Source organism: Zeugodacus cucurbitae, chromosome 5 (assembly GCF_028554725.1).
Source record: "Zeugodacus cucurbitae isolate PBARC_wt_2022May chromosome 5, idZeuCucr1.2, whole genome shotgun sequence".
NCBI classification, from domain to species: domain Eukaryota; kingdom Metazoa; phylum Arthropoda; class Insecta; order Diptera; family Tephritidae; genus Zeugodacus; species Zeugodacus cucurbitae.
The window spans coordinates 32,484,106-32,504,211 of record NC_071670.1 but is presented as its reverse complement, the minus strand read 5'-3'; the positions used below and the strand labels follow the sequence as shown (position 1 = coordinate 32,504,211).

Sequence of the window (20,106 nt, the reverse complement as noted above, 5' to 3'; positions counted from 1 at the left end):
CGCGGCTTCATACAAGCGGAACCACTGTGGCATTGTTGCGTATACCTCAGACTAAGATAGCGATGGATGGTAGCAAAAGTTGTTCATAAATTCGCACTATTGTATACTAATTTCCTAGGTAATACAAGTAATAATACAAATATTCAATATTCGAGAAATTTCAATGAATTTTACACTTAATACTTTATTTCAGAGAGTGAGAGTATTTAATTTTAATCTGTACCTTAATTTGGTCTTTGCTTCGTTTCTTTTGAAACAATTCTTTTTCTATTCCCCTTGAATGGAGAACCTCAAATGCGTATTTCCCATACTTGAAAGTATTACTTCATTCTATAGCAATTCAATACTAAAAATCGTATAAAATGGTTATTTCAATAAGCATTGAACTTATAAGTTTGTGATAACCTCAAACGAATACTCAATATTTTATTGAATATATTATTGAATTTTTGAATTTTGCTACTCTCAGTGTTTTTCTCTGCAATACATATAAAGTTTAAAGTACTTTTAAAGTGAGTCTGTAAATAAATAGTTCTAGACAATAACTAAGACACTATTAAAAATACATACATATACATATGCATGCAAATTATTTTATCGGCTTAAATATAAAAGTTCAAAATGAAATATGCCAACAAATTGTGCACTATTTTCTAATACATTCGCATTGTGGTCGAATTGTATATATACTATAAAATAAAATATAAATATAACAAAAATGTATCTAGATATTGTATATGTGTGTAGCCAACCAATTGCAGTGAAGGTGATTTTAAATCTGCTAGCAAATAAAAACTTTTGCCATAAGCTTGCAACAATTTTAAATATTTTCGAAGTAAAAGTGGCTGCTATTGAAAGAAATAAATGTAGAAAAGATTGACTTAATAATTCCTTAACCTAATTTCTTGATGGTTTTATTTGATCCACAATTCGAATTTATTTAAATTGCGGTAGGAATTTAAAATGTTTCATGCATCGAACGAACAAACTTCTGGCGAATGCAGACTATTGTCTATCATATTTAATAAATCTCACAAATTTTTTATTAACACATAAGCAAAAATACATCTTCACATGCAAATATTAAAATATGTATATATGTACTTCGATATGTAATTAAAATATAAAATTTCAATTATTTGCAGTGGCATTGAAACAACTCGGTGCTCGGCAATAAATGAAAACATTCGAAATATGGGTGCACACTCATACGCTCGCATGCAGTGGCAACAACGGTAAACAAAAATAAAATCAAATAAATTTCAACAAGTGCTGAGATAGTCAAAAATTGCAACCGACGACCATGAAAGGCTGTGTGAAAGTAAAAAGCTTAAAAATAGTTTCTGCAAATGGGACTTTTCGAGGAATGCAACACTTGACAAGCCAGCAGTAGTTGCGGCTTAGAGAGCAGTCGCTTGAAAATAAAAGCAGAAGCAGAAAAAGCAATCACAAAACTAAAACAAAAAGCCACAGCAGCTGCAAGCGGCCGGAGCAAAATAACAAAAAAAAAACATTTGAAACAATCAAACAATCAAACAACTGCACAATCGCATTTGTGTATTTAACAATTTTCGCACAAACACACACACACACACCTAGCAGCGTAATACACCACATACGAATGAAAAATGAAGCCAACGGAGTTGCTGTCCTACTTTTGCCTATTGCTTTTCACAAGGACACAAGGTGAGTGGGCAACGCACGCATGCATGTGTGTGCTTAGATTGTCTAGATTTTTACAATCCATTATGTAGATAAGACTTAATTTCAGATTTTCAAGATTTCGGAATTTAAAGCAAATGCATTTTGGTGCTCGTGCAGCAAGGTTTAATTTTGGAGATTAATTGAGCAACTTGTCTGCAGAAATTTCCTTTTACATGAATAACTATGATATGATACTTGGAAAGTACTGTTATTTTTACATTCCTGAAGCTTGTTAATTATTTGTAGTTAAACAACAATATTAACAATATAAATTGTTACTAATAATCATGATTAATTATATTAGTTCCACAATGAAAATTGCTGTTTTAGAAATATTAAACAATTTTATCAAGTGAAAAGCATTTAAATCCTTCTAAATGTTTTCTGAAATGGATGGGAGTTTTCTTAGTTCCAATCCCGAATATGACATTAATCTGATAATATACCATATGATAAGTGTCAATTGGGAATCTTTTTTTACGATTTTCTTCCACAACAGAGAGATATAACGACGCTGTAGAGGTGATTGAAAATAATAATATTACGAAGAAGTAAATGAAAATATAATGTCTCACAATGAGTGCGTCCAACCTTTTCCGCAACTGAAGATAACCTCGAGATAATCAACATTTAGCAATTTGTTATATAATAAATGAGAAATTTTAGATATTCGTAAATCAGAGAGAATGTTTTAAACTGTGAATATTCATTAGCTTAGTGCAAACAAAATATAAATCAATCCCCTGTAGAAAATTACAATTGTAGAGGTAGTATACAGTTTGTACTACTAACTTTATTATCTAAGTCCTTCACATAATCGGCATTTACTGGTCATTGGGAAGCCAATGGTACAACTGAAACCGTCGGTATTTATGTTATCGTACGGAGGAATTTAATAATTTAATTTAAACAATCTGAAACCTTTCACTAGATTATCAAAATGGTGATAGTGAAATGGGTATAAATAAAAATCGTTTACTTTGTATTACATGAAATTGACGGAAGATTTCGATCAACATTTTCTATTTTGCGGATTCAATGATTTCGTAATAAGCGACATCTATTACCCGCGGAATGTATTTTTTTGAGTCGGTAAGTGAGCTTAATGTGATCGTAAATTTTATATTCGATACGGTTTCAATGATTCCGACGTAACATTTTTCGATCGAATTAAGCCACTTTTCGATCGAAACGGATTCAATGATTAGGCCCAATAATTGCAAGAAAATTATTGCCCTGACTCTCTTCAAATACCTATATTTTCGGAAAAAAAGATTGAAAGCACTGTGGTCCTCATGTTCGAGACATGTGGCCTAGAAAACTTATGCCCCGATTTCGGCGATTTTTGGAAAGGGGCTGCCACACTATAATTGCAGTAAGGAAATAGGCGTGGTTGTGAAACGAATGGGCTATAGCCCTTCTGTACCATCTTTATAATGAAATTTAAATTTTCTTGTGTTTTTTCATTTTATTTCAACATAACCTTTGTATGGGAGGTAAGCCTGGTTATATTCCGATTTCCTCCACATTTGAAATGTATGAGGTAGTATCTAAAAAAAAATATTATAGAGAGTTTCCTTGATATAGCTATAGTAGTTTACGAGATATGTACAGAAAACTTATTAGGGGCCACGCTCACTTCTCCAAAAAAATTACATCCAAATTTTGTATTGTACCAAATTTTACTTTCGTAGCTTTGTTTATGGCTTAGTTACGGCACTTTATGTGTTTTCTGTTTTCGCCATTTCGTGCGCGTGGTACCATTTCGCCCATCATCGAAAGCAACCTTCCTATGGAGCTAAGAAACACTTGTATCAAGACATCTTAATTTTTACTCAAGTTACAGCTTGCACAGACAGACGGACGTATAGACATGACAGAATTTGAATTATACTTTTCACCCTGATCAAGGTGGTATATCTAACTCGTTTAGTTTTGGGTGTTACAAAGTTACAAAAGTTTGTTGCGAGAGTATAATTAACTCCTAATAGTATCATCTGAAGTAACCGGAATATTTGTTTATTTAAGGTTTGAAGCTGAAATTAGAACTTGGATGAAGGAGAAGAAGTAGTGCTTGGAAATAAAATTGGACTTTTGGCAGAGGCAAGTGAAAAAAATCCTTCGTCCGAGTCCATGTAGATTATATCTCAAAGACCTGCCTAATATTTCATGATTGGTTTGAGTATTTCTCGACATATCATGACAACAGTCTTTGAAAACGTAGTTTTGTAAAGTTTTGAGAAACCATAAAACTATCCTAAAGCTGGCAAAGACAGGTTATATATCAAAAACTATCACTCGGATCGAATTTTAAGACAATATTCTATGGCTGTTGTGGAATATAATTAGACAATAAAAATAATCGATCTCAATGTGGTCCTAACAGTAATCTATTGTATAAATATAAGTAAATTATTCAGCATATCCAAATAGATTATTCCAAGGCTATTTTATAGTTAATCAGTAAAATATAAAAACAGTCTATCTCTATGGTTTTCGCCGTTTTATTTTGGAGTAACTCACCGAAAATTATAATCATCAAATTTAATCTATTCGGAACAATAACAACTAAACAATTATTTTCTCTTATTTTCTCCACACATATTAAGTGAAATGCTAAACATTTTACAAGAAACACATCAATAAACACTTTCGATTATTTGCAAGATTCAATGTTCACACTTAACGGTACACACATTTTCTAGCTGTTAAACTCCCCCACCATTATTACATTTTACTACTTTATCATTTTAGTTATTTATTAGCACTTCACCGGTGAAGCTTTAATTTCTTAAAAGCTCATTTCAAGAAATTTGCTTTTCTCGCACTTTACACGTTGCTACGCACACACACACGCACACGATGCAGTAATGTGAGCGCACAAACACATGGACGTAAGAGTTTAACATATAGCAGAGTCGTAAGCAACCTTGCAGCTGATTTATTGTCCATAAAATTTATGGTAACTTTAATCCAAGCGTTTTGCTTCTTGTACCGTGCAACAGCATTTTTTCCAAGCACCTCACGGACAGACAACAGACGGGCGAATAGTTGTGCATGGTTTGTAGAATAGTGGAGAACGTTGGAAGACGCGTGGGCGGCGTCCAACCTTACAAGGTGGGAAAGTGGTGAGCGCGGTAACGGACGGAGCAACTGAAGCATGCAATTTGAAATACTCCACACTGATAGTAGCGGGATCTGCTATCTGCTTGCCGTGCACAATAAATGGTGGAACTTAAATGTCCTGGCGTCCTGGTGTCTAGCACCAAGATCCTAGCATCCGCTCTGACCGATTTCGCTGTTATTGCTTTGCGCGCTGCTTGCTGTTGTTGTTGTTGCTGTGAACAGTTTATCCTACCGCCAAGCTTAATGCTTTTGTTTCCTCTTTTTATTCATATTACCGGGTTATTTTGCTGCTGTTTGCCTGCTGTTGTTAGTTATTTTAGAGCAGCATGCATTCCCGGTGAGTTTATTTATACACACACATGCACCTTTACGCTTAATTGTATGTGTGTTACACACGTACACATTTACATATTTCGAGAAATGCAATGCGCGCCGGAAACTATACTATAAATAGTGGCAGGAGGTGCTGCCGAAAGTGTATTTAGGTTACGGGATTTTTGACAAAAAACTTAAAATGAATGAATCAGAAATAAAAAGCAAGGCGAAAAGTCTATTTTTATTTGCTTTTAAGTCATAGTTAAGAAACAAAAAAAAAACAAAATATTTAGCTCTAGGGAATCAACGAAGGGTTTATTTAAAACTGTGCCTACCACTGAAGTTTCCAACGAATATTTGCAGCTTGGCGATGTGCATCACTGCCGAGTGCAGCCAGAACTTCGCGCGTTCCAAATCCTCACAGGCGGAGGAGATTAGGTCCAGCAATAGCAGAATTGCATAAACTAAGTAGTTGAAATGGGCGATAGTGCGAGCCAGCGTTGTCGTTTAAATTTATAAGGCAAGTTTTGGGACAATTTACTCTTTTAGTAACTAACGATTGTTGTGGAAGAGGAAACTGTTTTATGCAAGGTGTGCCATTTCGATTGCATGGCTATAAGTAAATTATATATATCGACATATTAAGTTGAACTAAATGTAGCTCAGTGTATTAAGTTCAGTGCGGTGATAATGTTATTATTGAATTAAGTCGAATATATATATAGCTATTTTTCAAGATTAGCGCTGTAATGGTTCCGACGTTCGCTGAATGTATTTAAAACATCAATTTTTTTTTCAAGGAGTTCCTAGCTGTATTCGATTAACCTTAACGATTTCATTTATTTATAAGTCTTTATATGTATTTTAAAATCTTTTGAAACTGATCATCAAAGGGAAATTATTGTCATTTGGTGTAAAAATTAAAAACATTAAAGTTTTGCTCACTGTCAGATGAGAGACAGATGAGTCGAAATATACTCAAAATATTCATATAATAAGAAGACAGGGTAGTAAAATCTGGAGATCTGGGATTGGCAGTCCATGCCACCTCTTTTTGTCATTAAACATTCTGGGGCTCATTAGATTGTTGTTGCAGAAACTGGTTACTTTAATTCGTAGTGTTTTGTTACCAACAGCAATCGCTAAGATCTTTTGCACTCACTTGTTGCATATGCTTGATAATATCTACAATTATCTTCATACAACTAAGCGACAGTTTGAAATGGGAAGTGTTTCGGTCTCGGTCCATCGCTTGTGGTGTGAATTAATTACTATTTGGTACTTTACAGCGTTTATATTTCAAAAAATATCTGGTCTTGACCGATATTTTGAAAACATACTTCCTTCTTAGATTTTGAAATAAACAAGTAAAGCCTAAGTTCGTGTGTAACCGAACATTTTATACCCTATCTTTGACGCCATACTACAGTGATTGAAATCGTGGTTTAGTTAATCACGCCCACCCATTAATTTAAATATGAAAAATGACGTGACGCTCCCATTATTTGGTAAAAAATATTATCTCAAGTACTGCTCGGCCAATTTCAACTAAATTGTGTACTTATAATTCCTTGACGTCCTAATGTTTAATCGGTTCTAAAATTTTTTGAAATCGGACTATATCTTTTCACGGTAGAGAATTTGACTGTAGGGTTGAAATAGGTGATCGACTTTTATTGTGAACTCTCAACTTGCTTAACAATTTAAATATATTCAAATGGGATGAAATCATCAAGAACATTTAATGGTTACAACTAATCAAGCTTATATCTTTTTTTTTGTATTTTTAGAACAGCTATATGATTAAAACATTTAAAATTTCATTCACATATACATACATTTCAAAAAACTGAAATTCTAATTGCACTAAAGCTTTAATATCAATAAGTAAAAAAACATTTAATAAACTCATATACATACATATGTTTTTGCATCTTTCGTCGAGGGCCAATTGTGGCTAATTTCCGAAATGCATGTAGACATTGGCCTCAAAAATGGCAACCGACCATGTGACAGCATTTTCCATAAATGCATCCTGCTATTACACACTACCCATGTCTACAACAATCATAACGAACTGAGCACAACAAATACATGCAGTAAACCCGTAAGAAAAATAAGTGGCAGGAAAAAGTCAACAAACAGCAGGCGGCAACATGAAATGCAAATTTCTTTAAAGCGACTGCACTACTTATATGATCACATATGTATATACATATATATATATATATTTAAATATGTTTAATGTGAGCTTGTGCATACGAGTACCACTGACATATGTTCACTTCCACTTTGCAACTCAAAACAAAAGCAGACACATTGCAAGAATTCTTTGGGAAAGCAGAAAACTGGCAAAAGGCAATAGCAATAGGAAAAGGAAAAGGCAAAACAAGAATTTGGCATGCATTGAAAGAATAAAATTTGTTGTCAAAAGTCTACTGTAACAAGTGGCAGATGCGGAGCCGTTCCACTAGAAAGGTTGAAGTCGGTTGCAACATACGCGACCTACGCTGTGCACACTTTGCATGCAAAACATATTTCTCTGTATCCGCTATATGCATATCGTCAACCCATGCCGCCGTCCATGCGTCTGTTCGTCCACACATTCCGACTGCACGTCCAACTCGCTGTCAGTGAAGTGTCCAAGTACTGCAATTCATGTGATACCTCTCGGTGTATTCGGGTTGTCGTTTTGTTCTGTTGCCTTAGCGGACACGCATCGTTGACCAAATTTAATAGAAACGAAAATTTCTCTTTATAACTAGAAGTTTGTCTAAATCATATATGTACGTTGATACGAGTTTGTAGGTAATAAATTGGACTCATAAATATGTATGTACTTCAGTGCTGAGGGAAGATTGCAATAAAGCTCTTTAATATGAAATTTCTCTGCAATTATTTGCTTTTTTTCTGTGATTCATTGCATAAGGTATAATTATTATTACTATTTTCCAAAACTGAGAGCCTCGAACGCCGAGTTAGCAGTCGTCGTTCGAGCCAAAAAACTTTGCTTGATCGATGTTGGAATGAGAGTGAAACAAATTTATTGTTCGGTGATCAGTATTCACGATCGAAATCCAGCATGCGATTGCAAGAAGAGCTATACTTTTTTACACAGGAAGATTAACAACAACGCTGACACTCGCATAACAAGTAAGGAAAGGCTAAGTTCGCGTGCAACCGAACATTTTATACGCAATTTATTGATATAATTTTCTGAGAGATCTACCGATATTTTCGGACAAAAATTACCCTTAGGCACTGAGTTTGTCACGTTCGATATCAGGGACCTTGATTTAGATCTTGAATATCATTGCGACAGTGCTTAGATGAGTGTATACTAAATTTACAAATATTCGATTTCCAGTATTAACATTTATCTGGCATAAAATTTAATAAAAATACAAAAACAACTACTAAGTCCGAATTCCGAAGTGAATGAATTCTAACTAAGACCAAATAAGTTCCAAATGTTTGGGTATCTGAATTAAATAAGTTTATGGTGGGTCTAAGCTTCCGTTATATATTTATACTCTCGCAACAAATGTTGCTAAATAGAGTATTATAGTTTTGTTCACATAACGGTAGTTTGTAACACCCAAAACTAAAAGAGTTAGATATAGGGTTATATATACCAAAGTGACCAGGGTCAAGAGTGGAGTTCAAATCCGAATGTCTGTCTGTCCGTCCGTCCGTCTGTGCAAGCTGTAACTTGAGTAAAAATTAAGATATCTTGATGAAACTTGGCACACTTATTTCTTGGCACCTTAGGAAGGTTGCTTTCGAAAATGAGCAAAATCGGACCACTGCCACGCCCACAAAATGGCGAAAACCGAAAACACATAAACTGCCATAACTAAGCCATAAATAAAGCTATGGAAATAAAATTTGGTATGAAGGATCGCACTATGAAGGGGCATATTTGGATGTAATTTTTTTGGGGAAGTGGGCGTGGCCCCGCCCCCTACTAAGTTTTTTGTACATATCTCGCAAACCAATAGAGCTATATAAACCAAACTTTCTGCAGTCGTTGTTTTTAGCCACTTCCTAATACAGTCCAAAAATGAAAGAAATCGGATCATAACCACGCCCACCTCCCATACAAAGGTTAGGTTGAAAATTACTAAAAGTGCGTTATCTCACTAACGAAAAACGTCAGAAACACTTAATTTCACATAAGAAATGGCAGATGTAAGCTGCACTCAGATTTTTTACAAAATGAAAAGTGGGCGTGGCGTCACCCACTTATGGGTCAAAAACCATATATCAGGAACTACTCGACCGATTTCAATGAAACTTGGTTTGTAATAGCTTCCTTACATCCCAATGATATGTTGTGAAAATTGGCCAAATCGCTTCACAATCACGCCTACTTCCTATATACCAGAACTTTGAAGACAATCTGAATCGGTTACTTTACAATATATGAAGTAAGTACTAGTGAAGATATCGATGCAGAACTTTGCACAAATACTATGTTAATAATGTGGCAGCCCCATTATAAAAATCGCCGAAATCGGACCATAGGTTTTTAAGGCCCCATATATCGAACACGAGGACCTCGGTGCTTCTAACCTAATATTATGGTTTCCAACTTTCAATGGACTGTATACAATATATATGACGAATATGTAGGTCAAATTGTGTATTATATAATATAAATAAAGTTAAATAAATAAATTGCGAGGGTATAAAATGTTCGGTTACACCCGAACTTAGCCCTTCCTTACTTGTTTTTCTTTGTATTAAGTAGCAACATAATGAAAACTATGTCACAGGAGGTTAGAACATTACACAATTCGTCAGCATACGGTGTGCCAAAATAAGCATATCCAAAGTAAAAGACAAAACGTAACGCTGAGCATTTTTGTTTTGACCAACAGTTAAATCCTTTACAAAAAAAATAAAAATAGCATTTTGTTTTAGTAAATATATATATATCACATCACATATAAGCGGCGCCATCAAAGTCATGCAAATGCAGTTAAAAGAAATTTCAACGACAGCTGTTGCCTCAAAAAGAATAACAAGTTGGAAATACTAAATGCAGAATTGAAGTTATGTGGCTGTTTAGAATATTTCGTGTGCATAAAATGGCACGTGGTAGTTATAAAGAAGCACCATGGCGAGGAACACCAACAGCATATGCAACTAAAATCAAAAGCGTTTTCTGTGCTCACACACACGTGTATGCACTTTAAGAGCGCTGCATACAAAATTAAAGCATGTGCATGCAAATTCTTAGCTACAACAAAGACATAGTCGCATATAGTTGCAAAGACCTTGAGACTGCGGTTAGTATGTCGACAAGAAAAATTACTCTAGAAATTTTCAGAAACACTGAAGAAACTTTAAATAAAACGCTAGCAAGAACACAAGCAGATAGGATACACTTACAAGCAGAATATATGTGTAAGGAAGGTTGAAAGCAAAGTTGACGTTGAAAGTTAATTTAAACTAAATTTCACGCTTCCAACACCTGCAAACCGACACAAAACGGCTCAAGCGAAAGGTAAAGCTTTACTGAAAAAACGCTATAATTTATAAGCACACCGACATTTCTACGATCTTGGTTAGGTAACACATATGCAGCGCACCTTTTGACCGTGTTTACGTAACCTAATATACGACGCCACTATTTCTGGTCGAATTATCGAATCCGAGCTGCCAGCGGTACGTGGCATTGCCACAGTGTGAGCGTGTGCCTTTGGTAGCGGTGCCAAACTTAAAATTACTTTAGCTTTGATTGAAAGATTTGAAAATCGATTTATTAAAGTTTCACACTATACTAAAATGCACAAAGGCATGCGAGACGGCGCTGAAGCAATTTGATTTAGAAATATAGTGAAAAGCATGCGTTTGCATGCAAAGCATGTGCGTTGCGTATACGCCATGTATCACCAAAGTACCTAATCTGCATAACGGGTGGCCGAAAAACATGAAGATTAGTAATTTCACAAAATTTAATTTAGCTTACATAATTTACTAATAATACTACCCTAAGACTTTTTTGAAAATATTTTACTGAATCCCTCTCAAAATTAATAAGAATTTGTATTCAGAGAATATGATCTTAATACTGCCACTTTCTTCCTTGCTCCAACTTCAAGTATTATTTCAAAACTACATTTTTATATCTGAGCCACCGGCACCAGTGCCTTCACGAGGAAATAGCACTCGCGGAGTGTGCATTTTTTAAATGTATATGTTGAAGTAGTTAATTTATAAAGTGATGTATGAGAAAGCCATTAAATTTCGGTCAGTGCATTTCCGCTGAACTTTTGTACATTCTCATGACATTCTGTTCATTGCCATATATTTCTTAGTTATGCAAACTATGTAGATTTGGCAGCGCAATTTTATTCTGTTGCCATTTTTTAATGCGAACAGTCTAGTGAATATACATCGAAATTGGATTCTAAATTTAGAGTTGTGGCGTGAGTGCATGCATTTGGAGAAATAACACAGCGAAAATGAAATTTAGTTTGGAGTTAATATTTTATATAATAACAACCAGTTTCCAATTTCTTGATTTTCATTTCATATATTAGAGGAGTGTGATTTGAATTTAGAGTTTGGCCCATGAATTTCTATGCTGTGTTAATAATATATTCAAATGGGCTTAACTCCGTTGTTCCGTTGTTATAGGCACTAATTGTGTGTGTTCTCGATTTATTAATTAATTCAATGATTTAATATGAGTTCCATTCCCATACTAATCTAGGAGCGTTTCTTTAAGTAATGGTATTGGTATTGATACCACAGTTGTGATATTTTGAAGAAACTTTGGTAATTTAGCTCATTTTGAAGCACCATCGTAAGACTTCATATACTTGTTCATCGTTGAGTTTCTACCACCTAACTCTACATTTCTTATAGCAGAACATCCAGGTACTTTCCAAATGAATCCGTCTGAGCGATGTCACCGAAACGAGATGATAAAAGTTGTGCAGACTTTAATAGTCAATGAAATGGGTTCAGCGCCTCGCAGCACATTGTATAACGGCGGCTCGAAGAACCACCCCTACGGCGGTTCTTGAATGGGTACTTAACCTGCCACCGATAGATCTCTTTGTCAAAAAATGCACGCGACGACTACTGGCGGGAGGAGAAATTACATATAATACCGGGCAGAGCACGGTGGCTAAAGTCTGACAGGTACGTGGTTGATCCCATTTCTCAACAGAAAAAGAAGATTCCGAGTAAACCTAGAAAAAGATAGCTGCGCATCGATATGGTAGCTTCATGCTTCACTTTAAATATTTGTATGGAGGGCTCGAAAACTAGGGACAGAGTCGGTTATACTGTCCGGAGGCAGTCTTTCAAACTACCAAACCACTGCATTAGACTTGAAGCGAAGATATTTGCTATTGGGAAAGCCGCAGAGCTAGCCCTCAATGCAGCAGCCGGCTACACTAAAGTTAATATCTACGTAGACAGTCAAGCAGCAATAATGGAAATAGCCTCGGTTCGCATTTCGGCAAAAAAAGGCAGAGAGTGTAGCCAAGTGGCTAGACTTCTACTGGGTGCCAGGCCACAAAGGCAAACTGTCATCCGTAAACGTGTCCGTCATTGGCAAACCCATACACCGTTTTCACGACACAAAACTGCTACTGTCACTCGATAGAAGGATGTACATCGATAAGTATATTTTAATTTTTTTCATAAATCAAAGATGACTTTGATTAACCTGAAAGTAAACAGTATTATTATTTGTAAGAGGCACAGTAGTGAATGTTAACCTGTTTATTATAGCTGTAACAACAATATTAGTGTATTACTCAGTTAAAAAATGGCATCAAGTCAGTGTAAAAATGATGTTGATCCATTCTGTTTTATTTGCGGTGAATTTATTAAAGCTAGAAGTAAAAATTTGCTTTATCAACAAAATTGAAATTGCGAAGCCTATGAAGCCTCATTTGACCTAAAAGTCAGTAATCAAAATAATCTATAATGAAATTGTAGAAAAATATAAAAATCAGTCATTTTTGTTTAAAAATCTAAAATTTTTTTCCTTATTTTTGTCATAGGAGAAACTAAAATTTAACATGTAGATGTCAGACCCAAAAATCGTGTTGACCGGTGTATTCAGTTTAATAGATTATAAGCAATAACTGAATTTATATCAATGTATCATTGCGTAGCGTATTTAGATTATAGTAGTATAGTATATCAATTTTTAAACATTTTTAATCTTTATAAGCATAATTTAATTTCCATACAAATTTATTGTCGGAGCCTAAGGATCCCATTTCTTTTTTTATTTACAGCAATAAATATTTAAGTTTGAAGCTATGTATGCTAACTGTAATCGTTTTAAATAAAGAAATTAGTCGAGAAATGCCAAGGAAAATAGTAAACCAACAACCAACAAACAAATACTAAATTAATAAAAAATTAGAAGAAACTTTATCTGTTTCGTTTGCAGCATAATTTACATTTATTTGGATATATTGCAAAACGTTCTCGGTATTACATGCAATTGCTGCAAGACCACAAAACCAAATGTGAATTAGTTTTTATTTGCACTTGTATATTTCCCCAGCAGTCGTGCCATTAAATATGTATTGCATTTTCTAGGAAACTTTGGCAAATTTCAAAACAGTTTTCTTGAATGAAACAGCACAAATAAGGGAAGCTCATTGCAATTCGTTTTAATTTCGACTTGTTAACTTTGCAGTGAAACCGAAGAAAAAGCCGTAGAGCGAAGGCGGAGGAAAAGCGGTGTAAGAAACTAAGCGAGAAGTTGCCTCCACACAGCAGCCAAGTGGAATAAAAGTGCTGGAATAGTGAAAGAGTGAAAGAGAATTGCTGAATAGAAGAAACTGCATAGGGTGGCTGCGGGGTTGTGCAATCTTTGGCCGTTGCTGTAACAGTATTTACTGAAAATTATCGAAACAAATTTAAAATACTCATAGCCCGGATGTTAGTTTTCACAAATAAGCAGATTATATGTATACATAAGCAAATATATGCACATAACGCCGTAAATAACTGCAGTCGCCGTATGTATAACAATGTGAGAACCGCATAAAGTATGCATGAATGAATGAGATGTTTGAAAAATGTATCACAACTGTACAAAGCACTCAATGCGACGACTTTGGCGCACAAACAATTTAAAGCTATACCATAAATATGTATTATAGATATGCAGATTTAGGTGGCAAGCGGTGAAGCTATGCTAATAAACAAATACTTGTGGAAATGTCTATATAGCTACACAGCTAAGCCTTTATTGTGGGTTTATTGGTATGCACGAGTGTTGTTTGTGTTGTTTGTGTTGTTTGTGTTGTTTGTGTTGTTTGTGTTTATACAAACATTCAGGTATACATAACTGTATGCAAATTTAACACAAACATTCGCACATATTCGGTGATATTTACCCATGCATTGATGCTGTGTCAAATCGAGTTAGACCATTATCACTATTGTTATGAAAGCTAAAGGCTAAACAACTTGTTGTGTTACGTACACGACACGTCGCACACCATTTTGATTGCTTTGCATACGTTCCATTAAAGTGTTGGGTTAGTATATGTGTGTGTGCGGTTGCTATTGAAATAATTTAAATGCACCCAGTAGGTACAGTTTAAAAGCGGAAATTGAGTATTTAACTAAAATGAGTAATATTTATAAAATGGTTTTTCTTTGGAAGGAGGTGACAAATTTACTTTTTTTAATTTATATATGCTAGATATTAGGATATATTATAAAGACATTTTTAAATTTAGACAACATGCACGTACTTTATTTTTATCAGAATATTTGATTCGGCCATTTCAATATATAACTCAAGCACCAGTGAAGATATTAGAATAAAATTGTTAACAAATACTGCATTGAATATGTACCATTTACATATTTTTGAAATCAGACTATTACTTTTCGAGGCCCCAGATACCGGACATGATGGCCTCAGTGCCTATTATGTTTATTTACATAAACAAGAAAGGAAAGGCTACGTTCGGGTGCAACCGAACATTTTATACTCCCGAAATTTATTGCTATAACTTTATTAAGATCACACACAATTTGACCCATGTATTCGGCATTAAATCCAAAAGAAAAACGAAAATCATCATATATAGATATGAGGGCTGAAGTAATTCCTGAACCTATAGTTAGGTATATGGGAACTAGGAGATAATATTTTTGAAAAACCTATAATTAGGTATATGGGAGCTAGGAAATGTAATGACCCGATTTTAATAATTTTTGGAACAAAGACACACTATTGAAGGAAAACAATTTCCTGTGAATTACATTAAATTATCTGAGAGATGTACCCTTATTTTCGGTTAAAATTTACCCTTAGGCGCTGAGTTCAACATGTTCGATATCTGGGGCCTTGAAAAGTTATAGTCCGCTTTCGACAATTTTTTCACAAATGAAGCCAGATATGATATACACTATTTGTGTGAAGTTTTATTCCGCTATCTACATTGGTTCCTTATGTTTACATTATAAAGTGTAGGAATCTAATGGAACTCAAAATTGAGTTATAAGGAAAGTAGTCGTGGTTGTGAACCGGTTTCACCCATTTTTATCCGTGTTATCATGATGTCAAGAAAATATAATATACCGAATTAAATTGAAATCTGTCGAGTAGTTCCTGAGATATGGTTTTTGACCAATAAGTGGGCGATGCCACGCCCATTTTTCATTTTGTAAAGAAATCTGAGTGCAGCTTCCTTCAGCTATTTCTTCTGTAAAATTTAGTATTTCTCACGTTTTTCGTTAGTGAGTTAACCCACTTTTAGAAATTTTCAACCTAACCGTTGTATGGAAGGTGGGCGTGGTTATTATCCGATTTCTTTCATTTTTGGATTGTATTAAAAAGTTGCTAAAAGAAAGGACTGCAGAATGTTTGGTTTATGTAGCTTTATGGGTTTGCGAGATATATACAACAAACCTATTTGGGGGCGGAACCTATGCGTCGCACGGACGGACGGACGGACGGACGGACAGACATTCGGATCTATGAGAAAACAACTATATAATAATGATAATAATCCTTCGCTTTGTATTTACGTCTTCTACATCTATTTAGCAAAAATATTTTCTCTCTAAATTTATATTTCACCTTCAAGTGCTGAATGCATCACATGGCTCTCATGCACATAACATATTTCAGTGACTGTTTTAAAATGATTAAATAATATAGTATTTGTATATATTTTTGTAGCACATTTTGCCAAAAATGAACTTGGTAAATTTTTAAACATTTAAGTAAACAAAAAAATATTTTAAAGATAAACGCTTAAATTGCTCCAAACTATAATTTTATGTGTTGCATGAATGTACATATGTACATAGCATATGCAGCCATTAAGTGAAGCATTCCGACAATTGCCCATGAAATTGCTATGACGCGCCAAACATGCCACAGCATAACTGTCAAAATTAATACTAAAATTTTATTGGTCATAACGGAAAATGGAAAACAATCGAAAATCATCATTACAAGTGTTCTAAAAATTTATTGCACAAAAACAGACAGGCTGCCAGCAGAGATATTGGGAAACAGAGACGAAAAAAAAAACTACAAAAAGAAAATAGTAAAAATGAATTTTTGTATGAAGACATTTGCTTGGGTATATTGGACAACCGAAATTTGGCGTTGATGTGGCCAACAGCAGGTGACACATTCGCCCGGCGGTGTGAGGCTTACGGTATACAGCTGCAGGCAAACTAATAACATGTGCATATATACATACATATATACTCAGGGAAGAGTAAAATAGCTCTGTTAGTTGCACATGTTGTTAGAGAATATATAGAACAGAATAGGTATATACATACATATGTTCAACGGGGGCACGCAATGTGCGGCAAACGCTATACAATGTATTTGCTTGGAACTCCAAGCTTTTATTTACACACGCTTGCATGTGTAAGCTTCTATGCCGCAATCGAGGCGAATATTCGCTTTGTCGTTTAATCACTCGTTTTGTCGGCAATTACCATTAAACTCATTTGACTTTGTGAACTTAGGACATGTTTACATATACATATAACGGTAACACACATGCAATCAAAGCGCTTGCATGTGCCTAGAGGCAGCTTCGTCTCGGTAAGTTCGTACATACATATATGTAGTATGATACATATGTAAGTATTTGGACAGACAGACAGCGGAATGCTTGGACCTCTGCCAATTGAACAGTCAACTTACGGCCATGGAGCTAATAAATGTCACTGAAGGGTCGCTGTGTCCATACAAATTAGCAGTCTATACGCGTTCACATATACATTTCCATGCGCCAGGCACAAGCAGGTTACGTAGTTGCGGCATACTCACGTGTGCGAGTACTAGGTAAGTGTGTGTGGGTGCTGCTACTCACATACAAATATTAGATATTTACACCGGCAGTCTGCTTGGTGTAATCATTTGTTGTTGTTGTTATTGCGCTTGTCTGAGAGCTAATAAAATTTGTAACAAAGCAAATCCCTAAAAATCGACCGTAATTGACATTGAGTTCAAGCAACAGCGAGGACTTTTCGAAATTAGATACCGTCGGTCAAATTAGTACATGCATATGTGTTATATATACTACATATTAGAATGAACTGTGAGCTTTTATGGACTAAATAGAGTCAAAAGTTGAAGACACTGTGGTTCTGACTTGAGATGTTCATTATCATCTTGATTGATCTGGATCGGTCCCGGTGTTCTATAGACATCTAAAGCTCATAGAGGTCATTTTCGAAAGGTAATGCTTATATTTCATTCCAGCAATGGAAAAAAATTATCGTAAATCAATCAGCTTAGCTGTGGTTAATCAGGAAGGACTTTGATGAGTAGATGAGCTATTTTATGGGAGTTGGAGCTTTAAGTTTGGCACAAGCACAGAACTACCCATCCGAGATAATTAGAGTGGGTGTGTATTATTGACATAGATTTGATACATATAACTCGGTGAGCCACACTTTTAATATCACCAAGATATATTAGTATATTTTACGATCTTTCTTTTATAATGGATGTAAGGACTTATAAATTTTCATCTGGTTCTGGGCGACTACTGGATTTGATTAGAAGTTTTTCGAGACAGGAAATCCACTCGGATTATGGTTTTTCTATGTTAGGAGGCGAGCCCTGCTAGGAAAAAATATGTTTTGGTGAACAACGATCTAATTGAGGTCCTGCAGTGTGGTTCTGTGTATCTCTAACCAAAGATTAAGGTAGTTTAAAATCTTCATTTAGTTATAAACTTCATAGAAAAGGTAGATAGAACATAGATTAATCGTTACCCGATACAACTGGTTTTTGGTAGTGGAAGTCAAAATTATTGTTTTTTTTTTTTCAAGTTGAGAGAAAGGTTTTAGGCTGAATTGACTTCTGAAAGATAAAGATTTTCTGCATGTATTATAATACAAATTATTTATCGTTATTTATTTTATATCTATTGGGTTTAGTCTGCCATATTACTTTGAGGTGTTTTTTTTTGGTTACTAAATCATTCTACATTTTTTTAATATAATATAATCTACTACATGTTTAAACACTGTGCACTTTGTAATTACATATGCTGCGTATATAGTATGTGATATGTATGTGAATTCGCGTTTGTAGAGCAACGTATAACACTATATTTGTATTGCTATTAACTGACAACAACGGAATGTCAATTGGCCATTTGCCTTTCCTTTACTCCCAGGCCACTATGTGGTTCGCGTCATGTCCTAGACTGCCATTGCATATAGGTTTTACTGCATTTGTCTGCGCACACAAAGTACACCTACAAAAGCCATTCTGTTAGCAATTGCTGTTGTTACTCTTGTTGCTGTTAATGCTATAGCAAATGCTTAGTCGCATTATAGTGTCCATCAAAGCTGTGAAATCACTACTGGCTTTAATGCAACCGCTGTGTTGACCTTGCAATTGCTGACCCTCGGCTTTGTGACGTGGCGCATGTTGAGGTGCCACAGTGACGGCGGAATAGTTGCTAATGTTGCCGTTGTTGTTATATTTATATTTGCCTCCGCATGTTTGCCGTGTATCATTAAATCGCTGACAAAGTACACTATGTTCACTATGTGCACTAGAACACACTGAAAATGCCAACACACATACACCATATGCTATAATGTACACAGAGTTGGCAATTACCTACTAATGTGTATATAAAGGGTGCTTTTTAGAGGCATAGCATTTTATTTCAAATAAAAGACAGAAAACTGAGTTGGATAATATTTTGATTTGATTAGATTCTCCCCAGAAATAGAAAGAAAATTTCCTTTGAGTAAAAGGAAGTCTGAGAGGTTGCTTCAATACCGACTTTGTGTCTAAGTTATAAATTTGGGTCCTAGACTACGAAAACATTAACGATGGCTGGCTCGCATAAGTCCTTGCATGATACTTTTTCACAAACATTTCAGTCGCTTATTTAGCAACAATTCTTCTTGAAATTATTATATACTATTTACTATTATATATGCTAAATTCCTCTAAAAGTACACCCTTTGCTTGATCGTTTACATAGAATACACCATCATCACCTCGACTTTTGTTTGTTTTTGATATTTGTAATGCGATACTAAATTAGTTTCTATTGCTGCATGCCTGAACTCCCATTCGCTCAGATAAATAAATAATTGCACAAAGGTAAATTGATAATTAGAGTAAACACTTAGTCAACACTGCAGTATCCCTGTAGTAAAACATCAAATTACTCAGTAAACATATTACTTGATAACCTGAAAATTCTTCTCTCTGAAATTGCTCTTTAATTGAAGGTTAAATATTTTTGTTGATTCTCAGATTGATTTGCGAATCACGAAATTTTGAAAATTTGGAAGTATTTTGAATTATAATAAAATGCAATAGTAAATATTCCAAATTGGAATTAATTTAATGTTGTCTACAGCTATGGGATTTTTATTATGAAAGGACTTCAACTTCAACTTCATTTTGTTTGAAAAGGTTATATCACTTTAATGTTTCTGGTAGAGATT

The 20,106-nt window shown here is 34.8% G+C and overlaps 1 protein-coding gene across 1 annotated transcript in view; it reads left to right on the top strand.

The window, feature by feature from the left end:
• Positions 1-1,422: 1,422 nt before the first annotated feature.
• The window catches only part of LOC105213949 (carbonic anhydrase-related protein 10), a 96,951-nt gene continuing 78,267 nt past the window's right edge, over positions 1,423-20,106 (top strand). Inside the window, exon 1 of the mRNA XM_054231309.1 lies at positions 1,423-1,686. Within this exon, the coding sequence (XP_054087284.1) occupies positions 1,629-1,686 (58 nt within the window). The 5' untranslated portion in view covers positions 1,423-1,628. The remainder of the gene's footprint in view (positions 1,687-20,106) is intronic.